The 21,831-nt window shown below is 42.0% G+C and overlaps 1 protein-coding gene across 1 annotated transcript; it reads left to right on the top strand.

Moving 5' to 3' along the window:
• Window positions 1–1,794: 1,794 nt before the first annotated feature.
• On the top strand, window positions 1,795–21,748 carry mybpc2b (myosin binding protein Cb; the record flags this gene model as incomplete). The annotated part of the gene is made up of 28 exons (XM_079576840.1): window positions 1,795–1,834; window positions 6,340–6,357; window positions 10,659–10,727; window positions 10,826–10,974; window positions 11,069–11,186; window positions 11,277–11,325; window positions 12,008–12,067; window positions 12,169–12,335; window positions 12,513–12,645; window positions 13,392–13,516; window positions 13,616–13,721; window positions 14,612–14,778; window positions 15,131–15,296; window positions 15,784–15,890; window positions 15,970–15,999; window positions 16,118–16,260; window positions 17,102–17,261; window positions 17,341–17,445; window positions 17,777–17,965; window positions 18,359–18,493; window positions 18,730–18,897; window positions 18,979–19,067; window positions 19,711–19,906; window positions 19,984–20,123; window positions 20,353–20,512; window positions 20,916–21,052; window positions 21,256–21,442; window positions 21,620–21,748. 28 exons carry the CDS (start codon window positions 1,795–1,797, stop codon window positions 21,643–21,645), a joined length of 3,339 nt encoding a protein of 1,112 aa, XP_079432966.1. The 3' UTR covers window positions 21,646–21,748.
• Between the last annotated feature and the right edge of the window lie 83 nt (window positions 21,749–21,831).

Raw genomic sequence — 21,831 nt, 5'->3', positions numbered from 1 at the left:
CTCCATACTTTCTGGCCTGGATTGGGGCACAAAAGGTACACGGTCGTATGCATTTTGTTATATCGATAATGCATGCCCTTTGTTCCGTGATTTTGTATAGTTGTGCTGAAATATGTCAGCCCTCATGAGGCATTGTGCAGTAAGATGTTTTTACAGACATCAGAAAGATGTCTGTGAGACATGTGAGATCATATGCACTGTAGGAATAGATCAGATGTATGTTTAGTAAGTGGGGGTAGGATGACGTCACTCTGCTATATCATTTGAGGACGCCTAGATTTGACCTCATATTGACTTCTCTCCATTAATAATTTCCTTTTTTTTGGCTGTATGTTTTGTAAAGAATGTCAACCATCTCCAAGATAACCTCTGTAGTTTTATGAAATGTTCTCCTCACTTTCAGCACAGCAGCAGACGGAGCACTTGTCTCTGGGGTGACTCTGGTTGTTGACACATGCTGCTGAAAGATGAATCTGGAGCCCTGGACAGTAGCAGGAAGTCTGCAGACATTTTCGTTGTGGGAAGCTGGGGAGACACTTGTGTTCTCTGACATTTGACCTTAAGTTTGGCCTTGTGCTAAAAAAAAAAAAAACACAAAACCCTTTTATGAAAATCTGGCTCTTAGTAGTAGAGTTGCTGTGGATGCACACGACTGAAGAACAGTTTTATCCACCAACTATCAGGAAGCTGATAGTTGGTGGTGACACCAAAAACTTTAGAGAAATGGACATTTTGATTAATATGAATTGACAATAAAATCTTTTGAATCTTTGAAATGAATCAAGAACACAGGACAACTCTCCTCACGGTCTAAATGAAAAAGTACCATTAGACTAAACGGACATTAATCCAAATACATACAAAACATATGTTTTGCCTTATTTTTAAGACATGTTTTTGAGCGATTCAAAGAAAAGCATCTATTCGTAATAAATAGCTGAAGTGAACACAACTCATTGTTTTGATTTGTGCTAACATCAGTGCGTCAGTGGTGCAGAAGAACGCATGTGAGGAAAACAGTCCCAGTCAAGTCAAACAAATCCTAGAAGGAAAAAAAAACGCATTGAAGTGATCATGTGACTACCACTATAACATGCCCATAGCCCTGTAGTGTACCGACACACCGGGTTTTACTGGAAGACCATGTTTCAGTCTGCTTTAACATTACAGTACATGTCATACAATGTAGTGTTGTCTGCATTCAGTGACCATTTTGATCTAATTCACTCTTTAAGCCTATTAATATCATCCCACACAACTGGCACTGCTGCATAATATTATAATGAACCTCTTAATATAGCATGTAGTCCTAACACAGCCCCTGAAGTGTCTAGTGAAACCAAAGAAACCACAGAAACCATCCGTAACTGCCGTTTGAGCCAAACACTAACACCGTGATAATCACAAGACGCCGTTACTGGATAAAGTGTCAGAAATCTGCGCAGAAGTGGATGCTTTTCATAGTCGTGCGTTAAACCTGAGAGATCACCATGTGTGTACATTTCGTTAATCCTTTCATAAATGTGTTTTGCCAGTGTGCGCCCCCTGTGTCCTGACGCCTTAACGCGGGCCAACTCAGAGAGGATCCCTCCTGCCTCCTGTGAACTCTTGGGGAGTCGTCAGAGGACTTGCTCACTGGGGGGCAGCGGTGGGGGCGATGGAGGGGGGGGCTGAGTCTTGAGTGCCAGGAGCGCCTCGAATAGCACCAGAGAGAGGGGCTGAAATAAAAGGAATTAGGACCCCCAAGTACCCCCCAGTCTTCAAGCAACCCAGCGAAGAAATACGGAATTAACCATGCCCGCGCCCGCACCCGCGCCCGCACCCGTCCCCAAAGGTAATGCAGAGGAACTTTTTGTGGATGAGTAATTAGTCTGGGGAGCGCCTTGAGGAGGTTGGGATTTAGGTTTTAGTGGAGAATATGTTTGCTTTAGAGATGAGTATTGCAGGGGATGAAGGAGATGGCTCTGTTTTTTGGCCGTTCCCTCTTCAGTTTGAGTTGTGCAGCTGCTAATTGTAAAAGTATTTGTCAAGTAAAACAGAGATGAATCGCAAAATGGAAAACGGAAAGAAAAAAACACAGTATTTTCTTCAGGTGAACTCTTTGATGATAGCGGAATCAGTGGCAGATTTTTAGTATTTGAACTCTATTTTACATGACGTTATACATACAAAGAACAATATAGCTTGTTAATCTCCAATACCAAACATGCCAAGGGTTTTATAGCCCAGTCAAAGGCACCGAAGATCTCGTAAAGCAGTCGGTATCCAGTCTTTTGTCTCCTATTTGCCTATAAACTATATGAGTGGCCTGAAATAGTCACATGGCCAGCTGCTCTGACATCATCAGGACAGGGTCAGTGTACCAGTCGCAGATTCATAAGAAAACCCTGCCAAAGGCTATAAGTGTGCTATGTGTAGATACAGTCTCATGTCTCAGGCTGTGACCAAGTGATATGCGAGGGGTCGATGACGCAAACAAAACAAATCTATTTTTATAAAGAATTCATTTATTATTATATTATGTGACGAGGAGGAATGAGACAGGTGCCTGTCAGTGCGACGAGAACAAAAACATTTTTACATGTGCCACTTTCTATGATACGGATAAAAATGTTATTCAGCTCATAACAGGGCCCGATCGACATGTAAATATAAGCTTTTTAACTCTTTGGTCTAGATCAAGCATTTATGGTTTTATTTATAAATGCAAAAGCTTTACACAGAGATTAGCGATAAAAGGCCAACATCTTTAATATTACACTCACAACCAATGTGCATCATCATCAAGTGCTAGTGCTGCTCTGTGATGAGGAACTCTTTTCAAGTAATCTTGCTCAAGGGCTCATTCTATAAAAAGATTGAAACCACTGAACTCTGAAGAATCTAAACTTTCAAACAAGGTATAAAAGCAACGCGATAGTTGATATTTCCCACCTAGACCGGTCAACTCTAGTACATAATGTCTAAAACAGGAATAAGAGATTATCTCATCCTTTCTTCCTCTCAGTGACGACCATTTTCAGTGCCTTTTAACTTTTATCATCTCTCTATTATCTGCACAGTCAAAAGACAATATAGTAATATAAATACATAGATGTTATGTGACGAGCACACTTCATTTTCATTCTACACTGAACCAATATGTTCTGAACTGAGTGTCAAATCAGATGATAAAATCGCAGAATGACACTCATTTGGCTTGTGTTGCCGTGCTGTTTCTATGCTGTGACATCACCCGCATACGCTCCACACTGGGCATGACTTCTGTGACTCCCCATCCTCCAATCGTACAGGTTTTATATTTGGATATATTGCAGGACTTTGCTCATAACTCTTAAAATTTGACTTTGAAACATGGTCAGCCTGCAGTTCTCTTTTCTGAAATTCCAACTCTTGTCATTTAAGCGCGATGCCAAGAATCACGTCTCTCGTTTAAAAGTCCACGGGGTCTTCCGTAAAGATTGACAATACAGGCATCTGTACTGTCACATGAATCCGAGCGGCACTTCCATTGTTAGGCTCTCTAAAGCTGACAGTAATAGGGAGGGCCTGGGAACTGTGTAGCAGAGGCTTATGGTGTCATCGCTTTTCCGAATACACTCCTCTATCCCCCTCCTAATAATAAGTTTGTTATGCATAAAGGCAAAACACCACAAATTAAAGTAACAATTAGTGAAAATTGGCTCGAAAAAGTTCTTGCCTCCTAAGATGCTAAAAATACTCCACAGTGATTTTTCTTCCTCTTAAGTTCATTGAGCCGAACACACCCCTGTGTATCGGGTTGTGTGGTAAAATAAATCCTGACATAATGCGTCACCAAAGTTCACTGTGGCTCCGCTCTCCCGGCTCAATATGAAGTCGCTCTCATGTTTTTCGTGGCAGCCCCTGTTGAGGGGATGGTATGATTCACGCTCGTAATTCATTTCATCATGATGACTCTATGAAACACTATGAGAGCACAGCACCGTCTGTAAATCAATTCAAAATGGCCGTCACGGGATCTGCGGCGAACATGTATTTATTCATGTTTTATGCAAAAAAAAATGGCGCGCTTTATGGACAGTGTTGTAAATCACTTCTGACTGAGTGAAATAAAACAGGGGCGAACATAAATTGCCGTAAAACTTGAAACAAATGGATTGGGTTTTACAAGCGGGTGTGCATTTCCTGTGTGTACATTTCGGCATGCATGAAATCAGAGGCACGCGTGATATGCAGAGGTGGCGTCGGAGCAAAGGTGTAACCAGGTCACGTCACCTAATCCGCTGTAATTTTAACCCGACCCAACCCGACCCTCGCACGTTAAAAAACTGCTGCATGAGTCACGCTGCAGCTGGATATCACTCACCGTGGGTTTCGGGTCGACCCGCGCATCTCTACTACCCGTATATCCACAGTTTGCAGGCGCAGGAGCTGCCAAAGCCATGATTGACACTGCCTCATATGTAAACAAACCGTAAAGTGGGGAAAGGGTTGATCTCAAATGATTCCTCAAGAATAAATGATTTATTTTGAAGAACTGCAGTACAGAACACATCTGCGGACCTTAATGCCTTCATCTAGATCAGGGGTGTCCAAACTTTTTTCATGGGGGGCCGCATACTGAAGCGTACACAGGGGGAAGGGCCATAGATCGGTGGTTAGTGCCGCAAAACCTTTGACTAGCAGAGGTTTAAATTGCGCCCCACACCTTTATTTCTGCTCAAAACCTTCATGCCAGCTCTGTCTCACAGTAAAAGGTTAGTTGTTTTGTTAGAATTGTGTAGAATTATTACATTTCAAATAAAAAGGACTATCTCTGATGATGTGTCCCGATTCAGCAAAAAGGCAGAGGGCCACCAAACATTGGTCTGAGGGCCACCTTTGGCCCCCGGGCCGCACTTTGGAAACCCCTGATCTAGATGGACCTTCATAGTAGCTTCCTGTGGAGGGCTACCAACAATATTATGCTCTACTCTTAGCAAGAAAGTTGATTATGAGGTTTGTAAGAATCTCATTCAAATATTCCAGACACTCAGGCATCGGGGAATTTTAACCCCCATTTCCTCTCCAATCAGAATCAGATTACTTTATTTATCCACATTGGATAATCAGCAGTTGCTGCACAGCCACCCAGGGGCAGACTGTCCATTTACCACGTGTTTATAACGTGTTGTTTATATCCTGATCAGTGTGATGATCCTGATCATTATGTCAGTGCCCTCTGCGGGACACGTGTGGAATTCTTTCCTTTCTTTATTTAAGCTTAACCCCCAGCGGCTGGGGTGAGCATTCTGTTTATTTCTTTAAAAACTCATAACTCCACACAGGAATGGGCTAGAGACTTACTTTTTTGGGGGGGGGGGGGGACATACTCGGGAATTTGTGCTCTATAAGGCAGGGGCCGGATTTAATCATCTCGCCGGCCGGATTTGGCCCACGGGCATAGACACTAAAAGAATCACAAAGAAGAAGCTAACAGGCTAACGGGTAAAGCTAACTGCGGGCTCCACTTTAGCAGTATTTACAGCCAAGTTTTTAGTGGAAAAATTATCTCCATTGTGTAATTGGATGTAAAATATCCCTCTCTCCCTTTGTCTTTTCTGTCAGCGTAGTATTTACTCTCACGGACAATTAATGAGTAAAAAACGCAACATGCTACAACACCTAGGGCCTCTAGGGGCATGAGTTTCTTAGTTCTGCTTTAATTGTCATGAAAAAAAAAAATCCTTATCTTTAGGAGTTTGCATACCTAACTAAATAAATTTATATGTATTTTTTATTTCATTGTTTTTGTTATAAGACATAAAACCAAAAACACGTCCTGTTGATTGTGATTAGCTGTGCTGCCCTAATTGACATTATATAATTTAATTTCAACATTTATATATTTATATATTTTCAAAAAGAGAATGTTTTAGGCAGCAAAGGTCGAGGTGTCGTGACTATTCAAGGAAACAGAATGCGTTCTGGGAGAATGTGGCTCGCCTTCAGGGAAGTCATCAGATACGGCTCCTGGCCTTTACCCTCCACAGCGCTGACCCCACAGGAACCACCAACACCACTTCAATTCACTTCAACCACTTTTAGTCGGTAACAATTAGACCGGTGAATACAAGGGGAGTGGCACAAGTGTCAAAACGTCCGGCCAGACCAAATATGGCCAGTGTTTCAGTCTATTATTATTAATAGGAGAGACTTCGCAGATCCAGACATGATGAGATCCAGATTGTTTTCATAAAAGTGTATGAAATGTTTGGCGCCGCTAAAATAACACATTTGAGTGTCATGATCCTGATGATTTATTATGAGTTAATGGTGACGCCTCTAATGATACGTGTGTTGTGTTTCTGTCTGCAGATAAACCGGAGGGGGGTGGTAAGTGAACTGCACCACAGCCTTTGACCTTTTAGTCTCTCCCACAAGCACTCACCGACTTGACAACTGCCTCTCACGTTTTCACTTTTGCTCACATATTATGTCAAGTGCCAAGTGGTTTTGTAGTTTTAGACCCAGGAACATTCACACAACAGTAATTAATTTAATCTAGACCTCACTGACTATTTCCAACGCTCATTTTAGCCCCAGAAGAGACACCTCCTGAGGGTGAGGGGAACCGCGTCCACTGATTTGTGTCGTAATACTGTGTGTTCGTGTATATTTTCCGTTTGCTCTGTATGTTGTCAGGCATATTCGATTGTTCAGCATCATCTCAACATTGTCCTTGGATGGTGTGCGTTGTTATAAGCATGTTTGAAGACAACAGCGACTGAAGCGTAGCTTGTCTACGTGAGGAGGGAAATGTGTTTTTGAAGAGTTAACAATTGCAAGCTTTAATATTTGAGATACAAAATGGATGCTTTACACTAAAAATATATATATCTAAAAAAAGGTGTTCTATTCTAATCAGCATTCATAGGGGTTTCACATTATTAGCTTGCTAATTCCCATCCCCTCTTCTCAGATGCACCCCCTGCAGATGGAGGTAAGGCATAATTTGGTCTGTGGCTTGATACATTTGACCAAATCCAGCTAATGTATTCACAGATCTGAGTGTATACATGCGGCACACTGTGTGCTAAGGAAAGAAACGGCATGACTCATTCCATGCCTTTGACTCTGTAGAATATAGTGAATAATGGTGGAGCCATTGGAGGCTATAATGGGGCATGAAATGTTCAGAGGAGCTCTAGACGTGGATTATGCAGGGTTTTTTTTCAACATATTTGGCCGATGATATATTTCCTGGGAAGGAATTTCTTTTCATATCATCCTCTTTGCTACATGTTTGTCGATGTAAATGCATTTGTGTGTCCTTGCATTATGATACGAGAAAAACAATGGGCAGGGACATGGCACTAATGGGAGACCCACCTTCACATAAACACTACCTTTCATCCTCACAAAGGAGGAAACGCACTTTGGATGCCTATAGATACTTACGCGACTGTTTTGGGAGAATATAGTGTAGAGTAAGTCTCAAGTGGATAACTTGTTTGCCAAAAGCTCCAGGTTTGGCAACTTTGGTAAAGCTGCTTCAACATTTTTACTGGAGCATTGACGGACTAAGTGTTAACGTTTCATCATCACCTCTCACTAAAACACAAAATTAATGATCTGACCTAAATTACTTCCCCTGCTAATATTCAAGGCCATTTAGAGACTGCTCTATGATGCAAATTTGTGGAAAATACCTGAACCCCAACCAAATACCCCCTTTTCCCCCTTCAGCCTTATGTGAACCCCTCACTTCCAAACAGAACGGTGTCATTTCCACTGGGCCTGTTCTTCTGCCGTCTCTGCCTGAATGTTTGTTGCATTTGTAAGTCATGTGTTGTGCATTTGCTTTATCGCTTTATGATTTGCTTCCTTGTCCATACAACAGATTCAGAAGATGGTGGTGGTAAGGAAAAAGAGAATGTTTATGATTATTTATGGTATTTGACTATTTACATTGGTTTTCCCAAAAGGTATGTCAATGTGGTGTCTGTTAGACATGTTTATATTATGTGCAAGTGTCACAAAGAGTCACATAATATGTTCTATGTCCATTTAGAAAAAGCAATCACTTTGAAGGTTTCTTTTGAAAACGGCCACATATTTCACCCCATCAATCATCATACATGTCCATAGGCTGTTATATTTGAGTGTTTATTTTGTTAAAGATTATTATCTCGTATATGCCATGAATACTATATGAAGTTTAATGCAGCGTATGCAAGGCGGCTGTAACTGAGAATCCCTCTGAGACTTTGTTATGTCCTGGCAAGAAAACTTAGCTTGGCCACGGAGATGTTTTATATTCATCGGATCTATCCTTGTCTCTGTCACCTGTTGTGTCATTTTTAAAAGGGCTTCAACTCCAAACTTCAATATTTTGTTTTCCCGTTTAAAGACCGCTGTGCCCAACTCAAGTGTTATGATACCGGCTTCTTTCCTCTGGCGTTTTAAACAATGAGAGGGTAAACACAGCTGGGGTTGGTGCGTAAAAGTGCTCCAGAAACAATGGCAGCTGTTACTAAACATACCAAGGGTCATATGGCTCGATGACACTTTAATAGGAGCTCCTCAAGTGAAGCTGCGCTGGAAACTCTTTGTGCTGCCCGAACCGTCGAGTCGTCGGGAAATTATTTAGTTTCTCTAATCCTTTGTCAGGGCTCCAGGAATAGATATGGCATGGAGTGGATTGTGATCATACCTCATGGTGCGGTAAATTTAAATGGACTTGACACATCTCCGTTATGTGTTGATGTAAAGGTGAGAGCAGGTGGGAAGGTGGTATTAGCTTGTTGTGGCTTCACTCATGGACATATATGGCCGGATGAATAAGGTCATGAAATTTTAACTTTGGTGCCTGTCCAAGACCCATTCTGTGATGTTTGGACATTATCAGGCAGACTGTTGTTGGTTTCAAACTGCAAAGTCAAAAGACAACCTTGAAGTGTGTTGGTAGAACCCATGTTTTTGTTCTTCGAAACAGTTGTCAAGTTAAATTATTTCCTCTTTAGTGGCTCTTTCTAAACCCCCAGAGAACAATTGGACCAAACTTCTGTTGGGTCTGATTAACAGCATTCTACAAAGAGTGTATTTACTGCATGTTTGAGAGCCATCGGTTTGTCTGTTTACTCAGCATTACTAAACGCAGGGCTGGCTCGCACCTGTATCTCTAGGTGGAGCTGGAGAATCCCCTTTTGTGGCTTGTTTAACTGCTAAGAATCCTGTGGCGCATGTGAAGGTTCCCCACTTTTCTCTGGTCTGCGCCCCTCTCGCTGAAGTGGGTATTCCAGCACTCTGAGTTTCCCGTCTGCGTGCTGGAGTTCAATCCTGTGTGGGAGGTGCTTATCATCTTACCAAGGCTGTTTCTACCCACAGGGGTATAGAGTGTGCGTGGGGATTATCATCACTTGGCCAAACGCAGCCTGTTCTGGGCCACTTGCGCCAATGTTACAAATGGAAATTAGTGAGAGGTTAGTGCCAATTTAAAAAAAAAAAAAAACATATAGATATTTGGAAGCCATTTGAAGAAGTTTTTGCAAAGTCGACAAGGCTTGCTTTGAAGTTTGTGTTAGTGAGAGGAAATGTGCAAAGATAGCCCACTTACTCTGGGGCAAATGATTGTTTTTACATATTAATAATAAAGAGTGTATGTTTAAACATATTTCTTTCAAGTCACACACTTCAATGGTTTGCTCGGACAGCCTGGGGTAGAGACTCACAGCATGAGGCTAAGTCATTGCTTCAACACTACAAACATCCTTCAAAAGAAGTAATCAAAGTGATTTCTTGAAACAATCCATCTGCCTTTGGTGCAGTAATCATGTCATTTGATTACGTCCTAACAGTCATGGTCTGTACCATGTGTTTAAAACAGGCCTGCGGTGACTGCACTTCTCTGTCCTATTAATGCAATAATTCCACAGAATAACCCAGAGTTCACTCAGACTTATGGCACAGTATACCGACAGAGGTTATACTTCCATATGTTTACCACAGCGGTGTGTTTCCCTGGAGAAGAGAGCGCTGCGGAGGGAGCAGACGAGTCCATGCAGGACTGTGATCACCTCGTGCATGCTAATATGCTGTTATGAAATGCAGATGGCTGTGTCTGTGCATACATCTGCATATGTGTTCTCATGTGGCATATTTATGGCTCTGATCTAAATGGAATATGGTCCACAGGGAATAGATTCACACCTTTCAAACTCAAGGCTTGATAGGCCTAGAAAGTGCTGATGCACGGCCGTCAACAGATGCAGGCTTGTTAAAGTCTTATACTTAGTACAGTTCATTAGAGCGATTATGTATCCGATGAACTTTGTTATGGGGAACTGCAGGGGTATTTCAGTGCTCTCATGGTGGAATCATTTGCTGCAACAATGTCATTTTGTCATATTAAAAAGCTTCAGTGTCACATAATTAATGTGACACTGAATAATAACCTAAATAAAGAGAAAAATAAAGAATAAACAAAGTTATTTGTGTTTGCACAAATATCTCCATGTACAGTTTGTGAGTTTGTGTCGTGTTCTATGTCTGTGTTTTTCCTCTGCACTTTCTCTGGTTGATGTCATTATATTTTGATATATGACATATTACTTGGACACATTGGACATTTGCCTGATGAGCTATTAGGGCTTGTTTTGAACAAATGCCTTGTTTTTATATACTTTCTATTTCAGAGGAAGGAACCACTGAGCTGACTGGGCTGTTTGTGGAGAAACCTCAGGACGATGTTGTTGCGATTGCTGGTCAGACTGATTCATGTTTCCATTGAAAAATTACAGGTTGCATTTAAGTATTATTTGGACACAGGATGTGTCTATCTCACTGGTGTTTGTGAATGCAGGAAGTGACGTGACCCTCATAGCCAAGGTTGATTCAACTACCCTTGCAAGGAAACCAGTCATGAAGTGGCTGAAGGGCAAATGGATGGATCTTGGCAGCAAGGCTGGAAAACACATGCAGTTCAAAGAAACTTATGACAGAAATACCAAGGTGGGGCTGTGACTGAGATACAATGTTACTCATCTCAAACGTGTGCCATTTAATCCCTCAGTCGTAATTAATATTGTACACATTCATTCTATAGATTTATACATATGAAATGAAGATCATTAAAGTGGTAGCGGGCGATGCCGGTGGCTACAGATGCGAAGTCACAGCTAAAGACAAGTGTGATAGCTGCACTTTTGAGATCACGGTGGAGGGTGAGTGGAGCAGCTTCACGTTCCACACGCACTCATGTTTTGATCTGATCCAGCCATAATGTGCTCCCTCTGCAACTTCTCCTCTTACAGTCGCTCAACAGGAGGAGAAGAGCGATATTTTGTCCGCCTTCAAAAGAGCGTGAGTCTCACATAGGTCACATAGCTGCTTTAAAGGTGTATGCACAATGTTGTGTTGTTCTTTGTAGTTTGTAGGTTTATAAAGAATTCAAATGTAATCTGTATCCGTGCATACAATTCATCCAAATATAGAATACACTTTACTTTAGTTTAGTTTATTTGAGCAATTCCAAGTTCCAAGTTGTTTGACAAAAAAGAAACACAATAATACCCAAAAAGGAGTAGGCTTAACTTAAACTTAAATACTACCACTACATTTTACTCTAGATAAAACTAACATAAACATATTTTTTTATTTTCTTTAACATTTATTGCCTAGCAGTTTAAGTTAGGTCAAAGTCAGTGGTTAGCACTGGTGCTTCACCGCAAGAAGGTCCCAGGTTCGATCCCGGCCGGATGGGGCCTTTCTGTGTAGAGTTTGCTTGTTCTTCCTGTGTCTGCGTAGGTTTACTCCGGTTTCCCCTGCCACCAAAAACATGTACAATAGGCCAGGAGGAATTATGTCTGTGAGTGAATTCACAGTGGTGGTTGGAGGGGCTGTTGGTCTAGTACTTTATTTAGTATGTCTTTAGATTATCCACTCTTGTAATGCTCTGAAACACTTTTGCTAGTGTAAAAAGTATTAATAAAGTTCATATTTTATAGAAGAAAGCACATTAGTGACATGACTTCATTCTACACAGAGATGCTGGAGAGGATGATGGAGACCTGGATTTCAGTGCTCTGCTTAAGGCGACAAAGAAGTAAGTTTTTCTCCCCCGTATCATTAACCACATGTCTTCTATTGTTTGACCGCACTATACCACGGTGAAACATGTCTTTTTTATTTTTTTTTGACTGACAGGAGGAAAAAGCAGGAGGAGCAGCCTGAGATTGACGTGTGGGAGTTGCTGAAGAGTGCTCATCCAAGCGAATACGAGAAAATTGCCTTCAAGTATGGCATCACTGACCTGAGGGGCATGCTGAAGCGTCTGAAGAAGATGCACGCGCCGGAGCCCAAGCACACCGAGGGTAAGTAGGATAAGGTAGAGACAATGTGACATGAGATGTGACTCGAGGGGAGAGCCGAATGAAAGACAAGGACAGCGGGCCGGACCAGATGTGACGTTAGAACAAGAGGGGATTTGACATGACCCAGAGACCCCTGTGAAAGATGAATTGACAGGCTTTCCTCTGTTTATTGTGCAGCTTTCCTGAAGAAGCTCGATTCCTGCTACTCCATCGACAAAGGCAAGAAGATCGTACTGTCCTGCGAAGTGGTCGACCCCAACGTTCAGGTCAAATGGCTGAAGAATGGCCAGGAGATCAAACCATCGGCAAAGTACATAACCACATTAGCCTTTGCACTTTTGCTTAATTAGCCATGCAGTGTAAGGCCATATCAAGTGAATGAAGTAGACATGGACATGAGAGGCAGTGTTGTATTAATATCAAGCCAGAATTATCAGTGTCACAAATTCATAGCACGGAACGATGATCCCGTCAACAGGTTTTATTTTTAGGCTTGTCATGAGTTACCTCCCAGTGGGATTAGTCTGAGTCCAACTGCCAAGACACCTTACACCTCCTGCAGTCTTACTGTAATGCCCCGCTGGGACAAAGGCGTCTCAGCTCTGGGTTAAAAAAAGAGCTCGCACAAATGAACGGTCTTATTTTGTACTACTACTAGACATGTTAATTATTCTAAAATACCAGCTGTTTTAAATGTACTTCTTCCTGAGAATACAGAAGAGTTATTTGGCATTGCTTATGTAGCCATTTATGGGCTTGGATTGTTGGAACTTTCGGAAAGGGTCGAGTAGATTGATGATTACATTTAGCCAGTTTAAGTTTAGTTTTGGAATTCTTCTCACCTCTTTTTATGTCACATAATCCAACTAATAAGTATTATAAAAACATCACAATCTTAAAAAATAATTGTGTTGACTATATTTTATGACATAGGTAGTTTAAACTGTCATATGCTCTTTGAATAAACGCTTTTTAGCAAGTCAGTTTGTGTTGGTTGTTTGATGAAAACAGCTTTTGACACAATGTTGACGTGTAATGCTTTTGCGTGTCCTAAAGGTATGTGATGGAGGCCAATGGGAACATCAGGACTCTCACCATCAACAGGACCACATTGGCGGATGATGCTGCATATGAATGTGTGGTCGGAGAAGACAAGTCTTTCACTGAAGTGTTTGTCAAAGGTACTGCCACATCCTGAAGTAAATTAGCAGCTTTTAATCTGACCTCATCTATCATCATTTGTCATAATGAGTGTTTACTCTGCTCTTTACCCCACACAGAGCCCCCGGTGACCATTACCAAACTGATGGATGACTATCACGTTGTGGTTGGGGAGAGAGTGGAGTTTGAGATTGAGGTTTCAGAGGAGGGTGCCCACGTCATGTGGTAAGTACAGGACAATGAAATAAAATGCTCTTCCAGCCTTTTTCTCTCAGTTACACCCAGTTTTACCAGTCGGCACATTGGAAACTTTAATACCCTTTTCTGGCCTCAAAAAGTACAGTGTTCTAATGATTAATAAAGATATTCTTGAACAATATCTATACATCAGTCCCAGTGTTAGGGGTACCGTAAGGAGTTACAAAAGTATATTTAACATATTACTTACACAAAATACCGGAATATATTAGTCATTATAACTCAAGTAACTTGAGTTACAAATGCATTTAAATGTATGAATGAAAAAAAGCAAACTTCTCCCCAGTTGCAGTTGTGTGAAGCGAACGTCGTCAAAACAAAACAGAGAGAATGGGGGAAAGTGAAGGAAACCGAAATCTTCTACTGCAGTTTTGCTCTCGGTGGCATTATTACCATTTTCGGTTTATATTTTGCCAAAAGTAACTCAAAAGTAACTCAAAGTAGTGTAACTCAGCTACATTTTAGAAACAGTAATGTGTAATACAAACATATTACATTGTTTTAGCTGTAACTACTATTACAGAATCAGAATATATATAAGTAACTTGCCCAACACTGATCAATCCATCCATATTGTTATGTTTATACCTTGCTGTGTCACCAAGCACTGCCAATCCGGCCGATAACTGCTCTTGCCGATCTCTCATCTTAAGTCACTCTTTTGTTTGACCTGTTTGCTGTGGGAGACCCTACCAGGGGCACAAATTCCCCGACAACGCTCCGAGGATAATTCGGGCACTTAAACCCCTCCGCATGTTAAGGTGGTGTTGTGAGGACATGAATAACCGGGTTACACCTTATTTTACACTACCATGAGACTTTTAGACATGTCTAAATGTCTAAATTTTATTCTATAGGTTCTTTGAAGACGTGGAGCTCCACAAAGATAAAGAATCAAGATATCGTTTTAAGAAAGATGGGAAGAAGCACACATTGATTATCCCTGAAGCCACACTGGAGGACATTGGCATGTACCACGCCTGGACCAACGGGGGTCACACCAAAGGAGAGCTGGAAGTAGAAGGTACCAGTAGAGACATTTTTCAGTTCACTTTTTTCATCTTTAATACGAACAGTAAATCATACATATACTTATACTGTACAATAAGGTTGATGAAGTGTGGCTCTACATAGTAGGCCTATTTCGTTGGACTGTTTGAATTTATATAGTTCACATTGTGTGCTATGAATGCAGCTGAATTTATCCACTCGCCCAAGGGCCTCGCTGCTCTTTTTATAAACAACAAACTAACCACTCATGGCAGTCGGTGTCAAGCTGTTGCCATTATGAACCTACCCTCCCTCCCTCATTCACTTCATATGGCCTTTTATCTTTGCTGATCCTCTCTCTTGTGGGTTACTGTGTCTTTGCCCAGAAAAACAGCTGGAGGTGTTGCAGGACATTGCAGATCTGACAGTGAAGGCAACAGATCAGGCCATATTCAAGTGTGAAGTGTCTGATGACAAGGTTACAGGGAAGTGGTTCAAAGATGGAGTCGAAGTCCTGCCAAGCGACCGCATTAAAATGACGCACATTGGAAGGTACACAAACAAATATATAGTTTGTTCCTCTGTTTTTCATAAGATATGGCATGAAGATCCAATATTCTCATTCAGGGTAAATAATCCATAAGGACTTTCTTTTTTAAATTGCTTTCAAGAAAATTCTACACAATTGAAGACATATTTAAAGACATGGTAAAGGTCAATATAAGCTCATTTCATAATGGGTGACACATTATGAATTATGCCATCTGCAATATATTATTTGGATTTGGATATAATGGATTTGAAAGAATAACCTATTTAAATCTCATGTTTGGCTGCATTTAGTCAACATTTCCATAGAGACATGACATGTTGCCTAAACAAATGGAGAGTAGATCTAAATTGTTGAAGGTCTGTGGTTGCCTATTTGTGAATATTAGCCGTATAATAAAATAGGCATATGTAAAGTCTGCCTTAGAACTTGATAAAACAGAGACAAACAGAGCAAACAGATTACCGTGGGGACGTCTCCTGTTTCCAGATTCCACCGGCTGATTATTGATAATGTGAAGCCGGAGGATGCCGGAGACTACACATTTGTTCCTGATGGATACGCCCTGTCGCTTTCTGCCAAACTCAACTTCCTCGGTGAGGCAAGACAGAGTGATTAAAAAAGTGCTGAACGTACCACCTGCTGTCTCTATAACGCTGTCTCTGTCCTAAACAGAAATCAAGATTGACTATGTGCCCAGACAAGGTAAGCACGCTTGGACCGAAATCTCACTCCTAAATGAATTTTAAAAAAACAAAACAAAAATAAAGACGTGGTTTCTTAGACTTGGAAAACTTACGCTTTGTTTACTTTGAATTTGAAGATCCACCCAAGATCCACCTGGACACCACTGGCAACATGGTTTCTCAGAACACCATCATCGTTGTGGCTGGAAATAAGCTGCGTTTAGATGTGGAGATCACGGGAGAACCAGCGCCCACTGTTGTCTGGTCAAAGGGAGAAAAGGTCCAATTCAAAACATTATCATTTGTATTTCTGAAGTAAGCGTCGGAGTATTTTCTGTTCCTTTTAAGATAGATAAGTTGAATCTGTGGAGTGAACTATAATAGTGTAAAAGTGGCTTCTGTGCTGTGCCTCTGCCCTCTCTTGGACTTGAGTTAATGCTGCCTCACCAGAACAAATTGCCCCTCAGTTGAAATTTGAGCGAAGTTGAGAAGGTGACTGCTTTGGTCAAAGTGTCTGAAAACAGAATAGGACTGGGGGGTGGGAGGCATTTCTGAGGCCAACAAAAAGCGTGCCAGCAGTCTCCGGGGACCAATCACGTGTTTCTACTGAATCCAGGCATGACTTCACCTAATTCGGACACTTAGTAGGCTCTGTGTTTAATCTGTATTTAACTGGAGGAAGTGGTTTTGCATCCACATACTTATCTGTTTGATACAATAACACTGTGTCTATACAGGCCCATGTTACCCGCTGTCAGTGCAACATAGAGTATCGTCTGCATAATTGTGATAGGACATTAATTGACCTAATGGAAGCATGTACAAATTGAACAAGAAGGGCCCCAGAATCGACCCCTGCGGAACCCCAGAGGTCAATGCTATTTGGTCCGAGACACAATTTCCCATCGCGATTTAGTAAGTTCGGTCCTCAAGGTAAGATCTGAACCACTCAAGGGCCTTTCCAATGATTCCCAACCAGGTTTCTAACCTCTAGTAAAATCCCATGGTCCACTGTAATGCAGCGCTAAGGTCCAGCAGAACTAAAACCATGACCTTGCTTGTATCTGTGTTTAGCCTGATGTCATATGCGCAAACTCTATTTCCATTGCCTCTTTATTCAGATCGTCTCAGAGACTGAGGGCCGCATCCGTGTAGAGTCCAGGAAAGACCTGAGCTGCTTCGTCATAGAGGGAGCGGAGAGAGAAGACGAGGGCAACTACACCATCTGCGTCACCAACCCGGCCGGAGAGGATAAGGCTAACCTGTTCATCAAGATTGTGGGCAAGTGTCGTTAACTTATGTTGTTTTAACCCACTGAAAAATTAGGCCTCTTAAAGTTCACGCATCTGTGTTACTCCAGATGTGCCTGACCCCCCGGAGAATGTGAAATGCACTGGTGTGGGAGAAGACACTGCTTCAATGATTTGGGATCCGCCAAAGTATGATGGAGGAGCGCCTGTCAAAGGTAATGTTTAAAATGGGGATTTTCCTTTACAATTTCTGTCACCCCGATCCGATACTTATACTTAGGCTCAGTGTAGCTGCAGATACCAAGTGTCACCAGGTGTGAACAAAAGCAACAGCAAGGCCCGCTTTACCCAAATCTAAAAGCTCCTCGACTGGAGCAGTGTCACGCCTCATTTGAAAACTAAGACCTACAAAACTGTTTTTTCAAGACTGACTTTTTCGTTGCGCTGTTGCCACGTTTTTTCCACATTTTTGTTGTGTTTTTGTCTCTTTTTTGTTGTTATTGGTTTAGAAACAACCCGAGATTCTCAAACAACTCTTCATTTCAGGTTATCTCATGGAGAGGAAAAAGAAAGGCTCCTCCAGATGGACTAAACTGAACTTTGACGTCTACCCCGACACCAATTATGAGGCGAAGAGGATGATTGAGGGCATTCTGTACGAGATGAGGGTCTTTGCCGTGAACAGCATCGGCCTGTCTCCACCCAGTCTCACCTCTAAACCCTTCATGCCCATCGGTGAGTTCCTGCACCCCTTTAAATCAATGTGCACTGTATTATCCGGACTATAAGTCGCACTTTTTTTCATAGTTTGGCAGGGGATGCAACTTATACTCAGGTGCGACTTATATATCAAAATTTATAATTTCACATGTTTGTTATTTTCACACTGACAGCTACTAGAGGGCGCTCTAGGCTTGTGTACCAGTATCTGCTACTCCTGCAGTTATGCCTTCATGCCCAGGTAGTTGCCAAGGCAGGTGCGACTTATACTCCGGAGCGACTTACATATGTTTTTTTCTTCTTCCTTATGCATTTTTTGGCTGGTGCGACTTATACTTCGGAGCAACTTATAGTCAAGAAAATACTGTTGTTTCTGCGAATGTGTGTCACACTGTGGTTTCTGCACAGCACCGACCAGTGAGCCCACTCGCCTGACCGTGCACGATGTAACGGACAGCACGTGCAGTCTCAAGTGGCTCGCTCCAGAGAAGATCGGAGCTGGAGGCCTGGATGGCTATGTTATTGAGTATTGCAAAGACGGAGGTGACTGAACAGCTCCTATTACATGCATGCTACACTATCCCCCAAATAAGGTTAATTTATAAATCCATGGATCTCTTTAAATAACCCATTACTAATAATCACCCTCATGCTATTCCTCATATCAATACCACTGCATAGTTAATAGGTTTATTAAAATATTAAACATTGTAATAATATAAAAAGATGAAAGATGGAAATCCTACTTCAATTCGTGCATTATTGATGTCTCATTTCAGACACTGAGTGGGTGGTGGCAAACCAGGAGCTTTGTGAGAGGCAAGGATTTGTGGTGCGCGGTCTCCCGGTGGGTGAGAAGATCAACTTCAGGGTGGTGGCCGTGAACATCGCCGGCAGAAGTCCCCCCGCGCTTTTGGGTCAGCCCGTCACTATCCGCGAGATCATGGGTCAGGCGAACACATTATTCACAACGCTGTCATACTTTTGACATAGCTTTGATCAACATTTGTGGGTTCTCTCCTGTTCAGAGCACCCCAAGATCCGCCTTCCACGTGAACTGAGAACCAAGTACGTCAGGAAAGTGGGAGAGAAAATCAACTTGGTCATCCCTTTCCAGGTAAAAAAAAAAAAGGGCACTTTTATTGAATGTGTCAGTGACTGCAAACTGATATGCGGCTTGGGAGCTAATGGCACTGTTGGAATATTAATCCTATTTAGTCATAACAAATAAAAAACACAAAGCCATGGATGAAAGATTGTTTAAGAGGCGTAAAAGAGGTCATTGTGAAGAGAGAACCTCTGACCTGAATTAAAAAACAAAACATGAGCATAATAATAATGATGAGTCTTTGATGGGACCCCAGATCAAGAGCTAGTTACCCAGAAAAATACCAGTTCAGGATAAACACGGGTATAGGCGTTCCCCTCCCCAGGCAGAGCGTTGAGGCCATTTGACAAGGTGAGAGGAGATTTTTATGGTAAACAAGGTGGAGCCAATGACAAGTCTATGTCTTCACTTCTACTGGGATATAAAGGCCCTATTTGAAACTGTTGAACTGTTAAGCTTCTTAGCTGAGATGCAAAACATCTTAAATTAAATACAACCAATACAGGTAACTCCTCGAAAAACCTTTTATACAATGGAGAATGTGTAAAAAACGTAAAAGATGAACTAATACATTCCCCAAACTGCACATGTAAACTCAATGCGAATGGTATTTGCTGCAGGATGATATGATTTGAATTTTGTCTTTTCTAAGGGTAAGCCACGCCCTGTCGCCACCTGGTACAAGGACGGTCAGCCCGTTGACCCCAAGATGGTCAATGTCCGTAGTACCAACGTGGACACCATCTTGTTCATCCGCTCGGCAGAGAGGGAGCACTCCGGCACGTACGAGCTGGTGCTGCAGATTGAGAACCTGGAGGACAGGGCCTCCGTCATCATGCGGGTAGTGGGTAAGCTGGTCAAGGCTGTACTTTATTATAGCCGAGAGCGGCAGTGACATAGTGCTGGTGTGGCTCTATACATCCAGAAAAGCCCGGGCCTCCAGTCAAAGTGAGGGTGACAGATGTGTGGGGCTTCAATGCCGCTCTGGAGTGGGAGCCTCCGACAGATGACGGGAACTGTGAGGTCACTGGCTACACCATCCAGAAAGCCGATCAGAAAACTAAGGTATGGCATTTTCAGTCATGGGAGGTAGGGCTGAATGATTTAGGGTAAGAAATATTATCTGCTGAACTTATACTTACATCACATGGATTTTAGGATATGTTTGTAGAGGTCTATGTATTAATGGTACTGCTCTGATTCGGTTTGGTTGTTTTTATTGATGTTATTCAGTATGTAACATTAATTTACTTGATCTTACACCATTATAAATATGTAACGTTTCTCGTCGTAGGAGTGGTTCACCGTTTATGAGCACAACAGGAGGACCAACTGCACGGTCTCAGACCTGATCATGGGAAACACGTACCAGTTCCGTGTGTATAGTGAAAACCTGTGCGGCCTGAGCGAGGAGCCGCGCCTCAGCAAGAACACTGCTGTCATCGCGAAGACAGGTGTGATCTACACTCTCATGTTTGACGTCTCTTCATGACAGTGGAGGGTGCTATCGTGCACAGACAATTATAATCTACTGGAGGGGTGATATTCTGAGTGGTGGAACTATGTATGTTTGGGAAATTTAATCAGCACGGTAATAACTTAGTAATATGATTTCTGGAACTGTCTTCATATTGGGTAAAGATCAGGTGCATGATTAATGATATAATCTTGTAATGAATATAGAAAGAAAGATGCGTGTTCGCCATTATGTGCAATGCTATTTCCTATTACTATGCTATTACTGTGCTGTAAAGTGCTCTCATGTGACTTTGTAAACTTGCAATGTGGATATACAGTATGTAGGCCACATAGTCATATTACCATGAGAATAACATCATTATTGCATTCTCTGTGTAGGTCTTGAGATGAAGAAAGCCACCTTCAAGGAGCAAGACATGTCCTGCATTCCCAAGTTTACTCAGCCCCTGGTGAACAGAGCTGTTGTTGCCGGGTACAGCACAGCCATCTCCTGTTCTGTCAGAGCCTTCCCTAAGGTAATGCACGTTAAATTTGGCTGAAAATGAGAAGGCCGGTGCTGTTCAGATTATTATCACTGAGATAGATGTGCCCAGGCATTTCAGTAATCGTAATGCTTCTCGGTAAAGGTCAAAGGCAGCCGCACGACACATCGATACTCAAGTGTAAATCAGCTTCGACGCGCCGTGTGTCTCATATCAGATGTGCGTTTTCCTTTTAGCCTAAAATCATTTGGATGAAGAACAAAATGATTATCGGTGAGAACCCCAAATACCTGATGATGAACAACCAAGGAGTGCTGACCCTCAGAATCCGCAAGCCAAGCACTTTCGACGGAGGAGTGTACATGTGTCGGGCCATCAACGAGCTGGGCCAGGACGAGGTGGAATGCAAACTGGACGTCAAAGGTGAGAACCGTCTTCTAACTACAAAGATTATAACTTGGTAATAGGATGTAGCATAGTGACCAGGGATAAAGTGAAGCATTTTGCAGCGTTTTCGGTGTTTCCTGATTTTTTACAAGCTCTATAGTGATTTGGCTGTAACAAATGTTTACACTATTTTCTTTATTTTTTCTTTCACAGTGTATACAGACAAGGACAAGGAGTGAAAGCGCAAACTGGAAATCAGCAAAATCATGAGCCAAGCAGACAGCAAATATTATCATATACAGTGGCACCATCATATCAAATAAAATACTGTGATGCTTAACCATAAACATTTCTTTATTCTCATTAAGACACAATTTTTAATTTAAATGAAAAATAACATACATTAGGATTCTTTTTTCGGTGGG

The sequence above is a fragment of the Gobius niger genome (genome assembly GCF_951799975.1).
Source record: "Gobius niger genome assembly, chromosome: 19".
In the NCBI taxonomy this organism is placed as follows: domain Eukaryota; kingdom Metazoa; phylum Chordata; class Actinopteri; order Gobiiformes; family Gobiidae; genus Gobius; species Gobius niger.
Note: the sequence above shows the minus strand (reverse complement) of the source record. Positions and strands in the feature narration are given on the sequence as shown.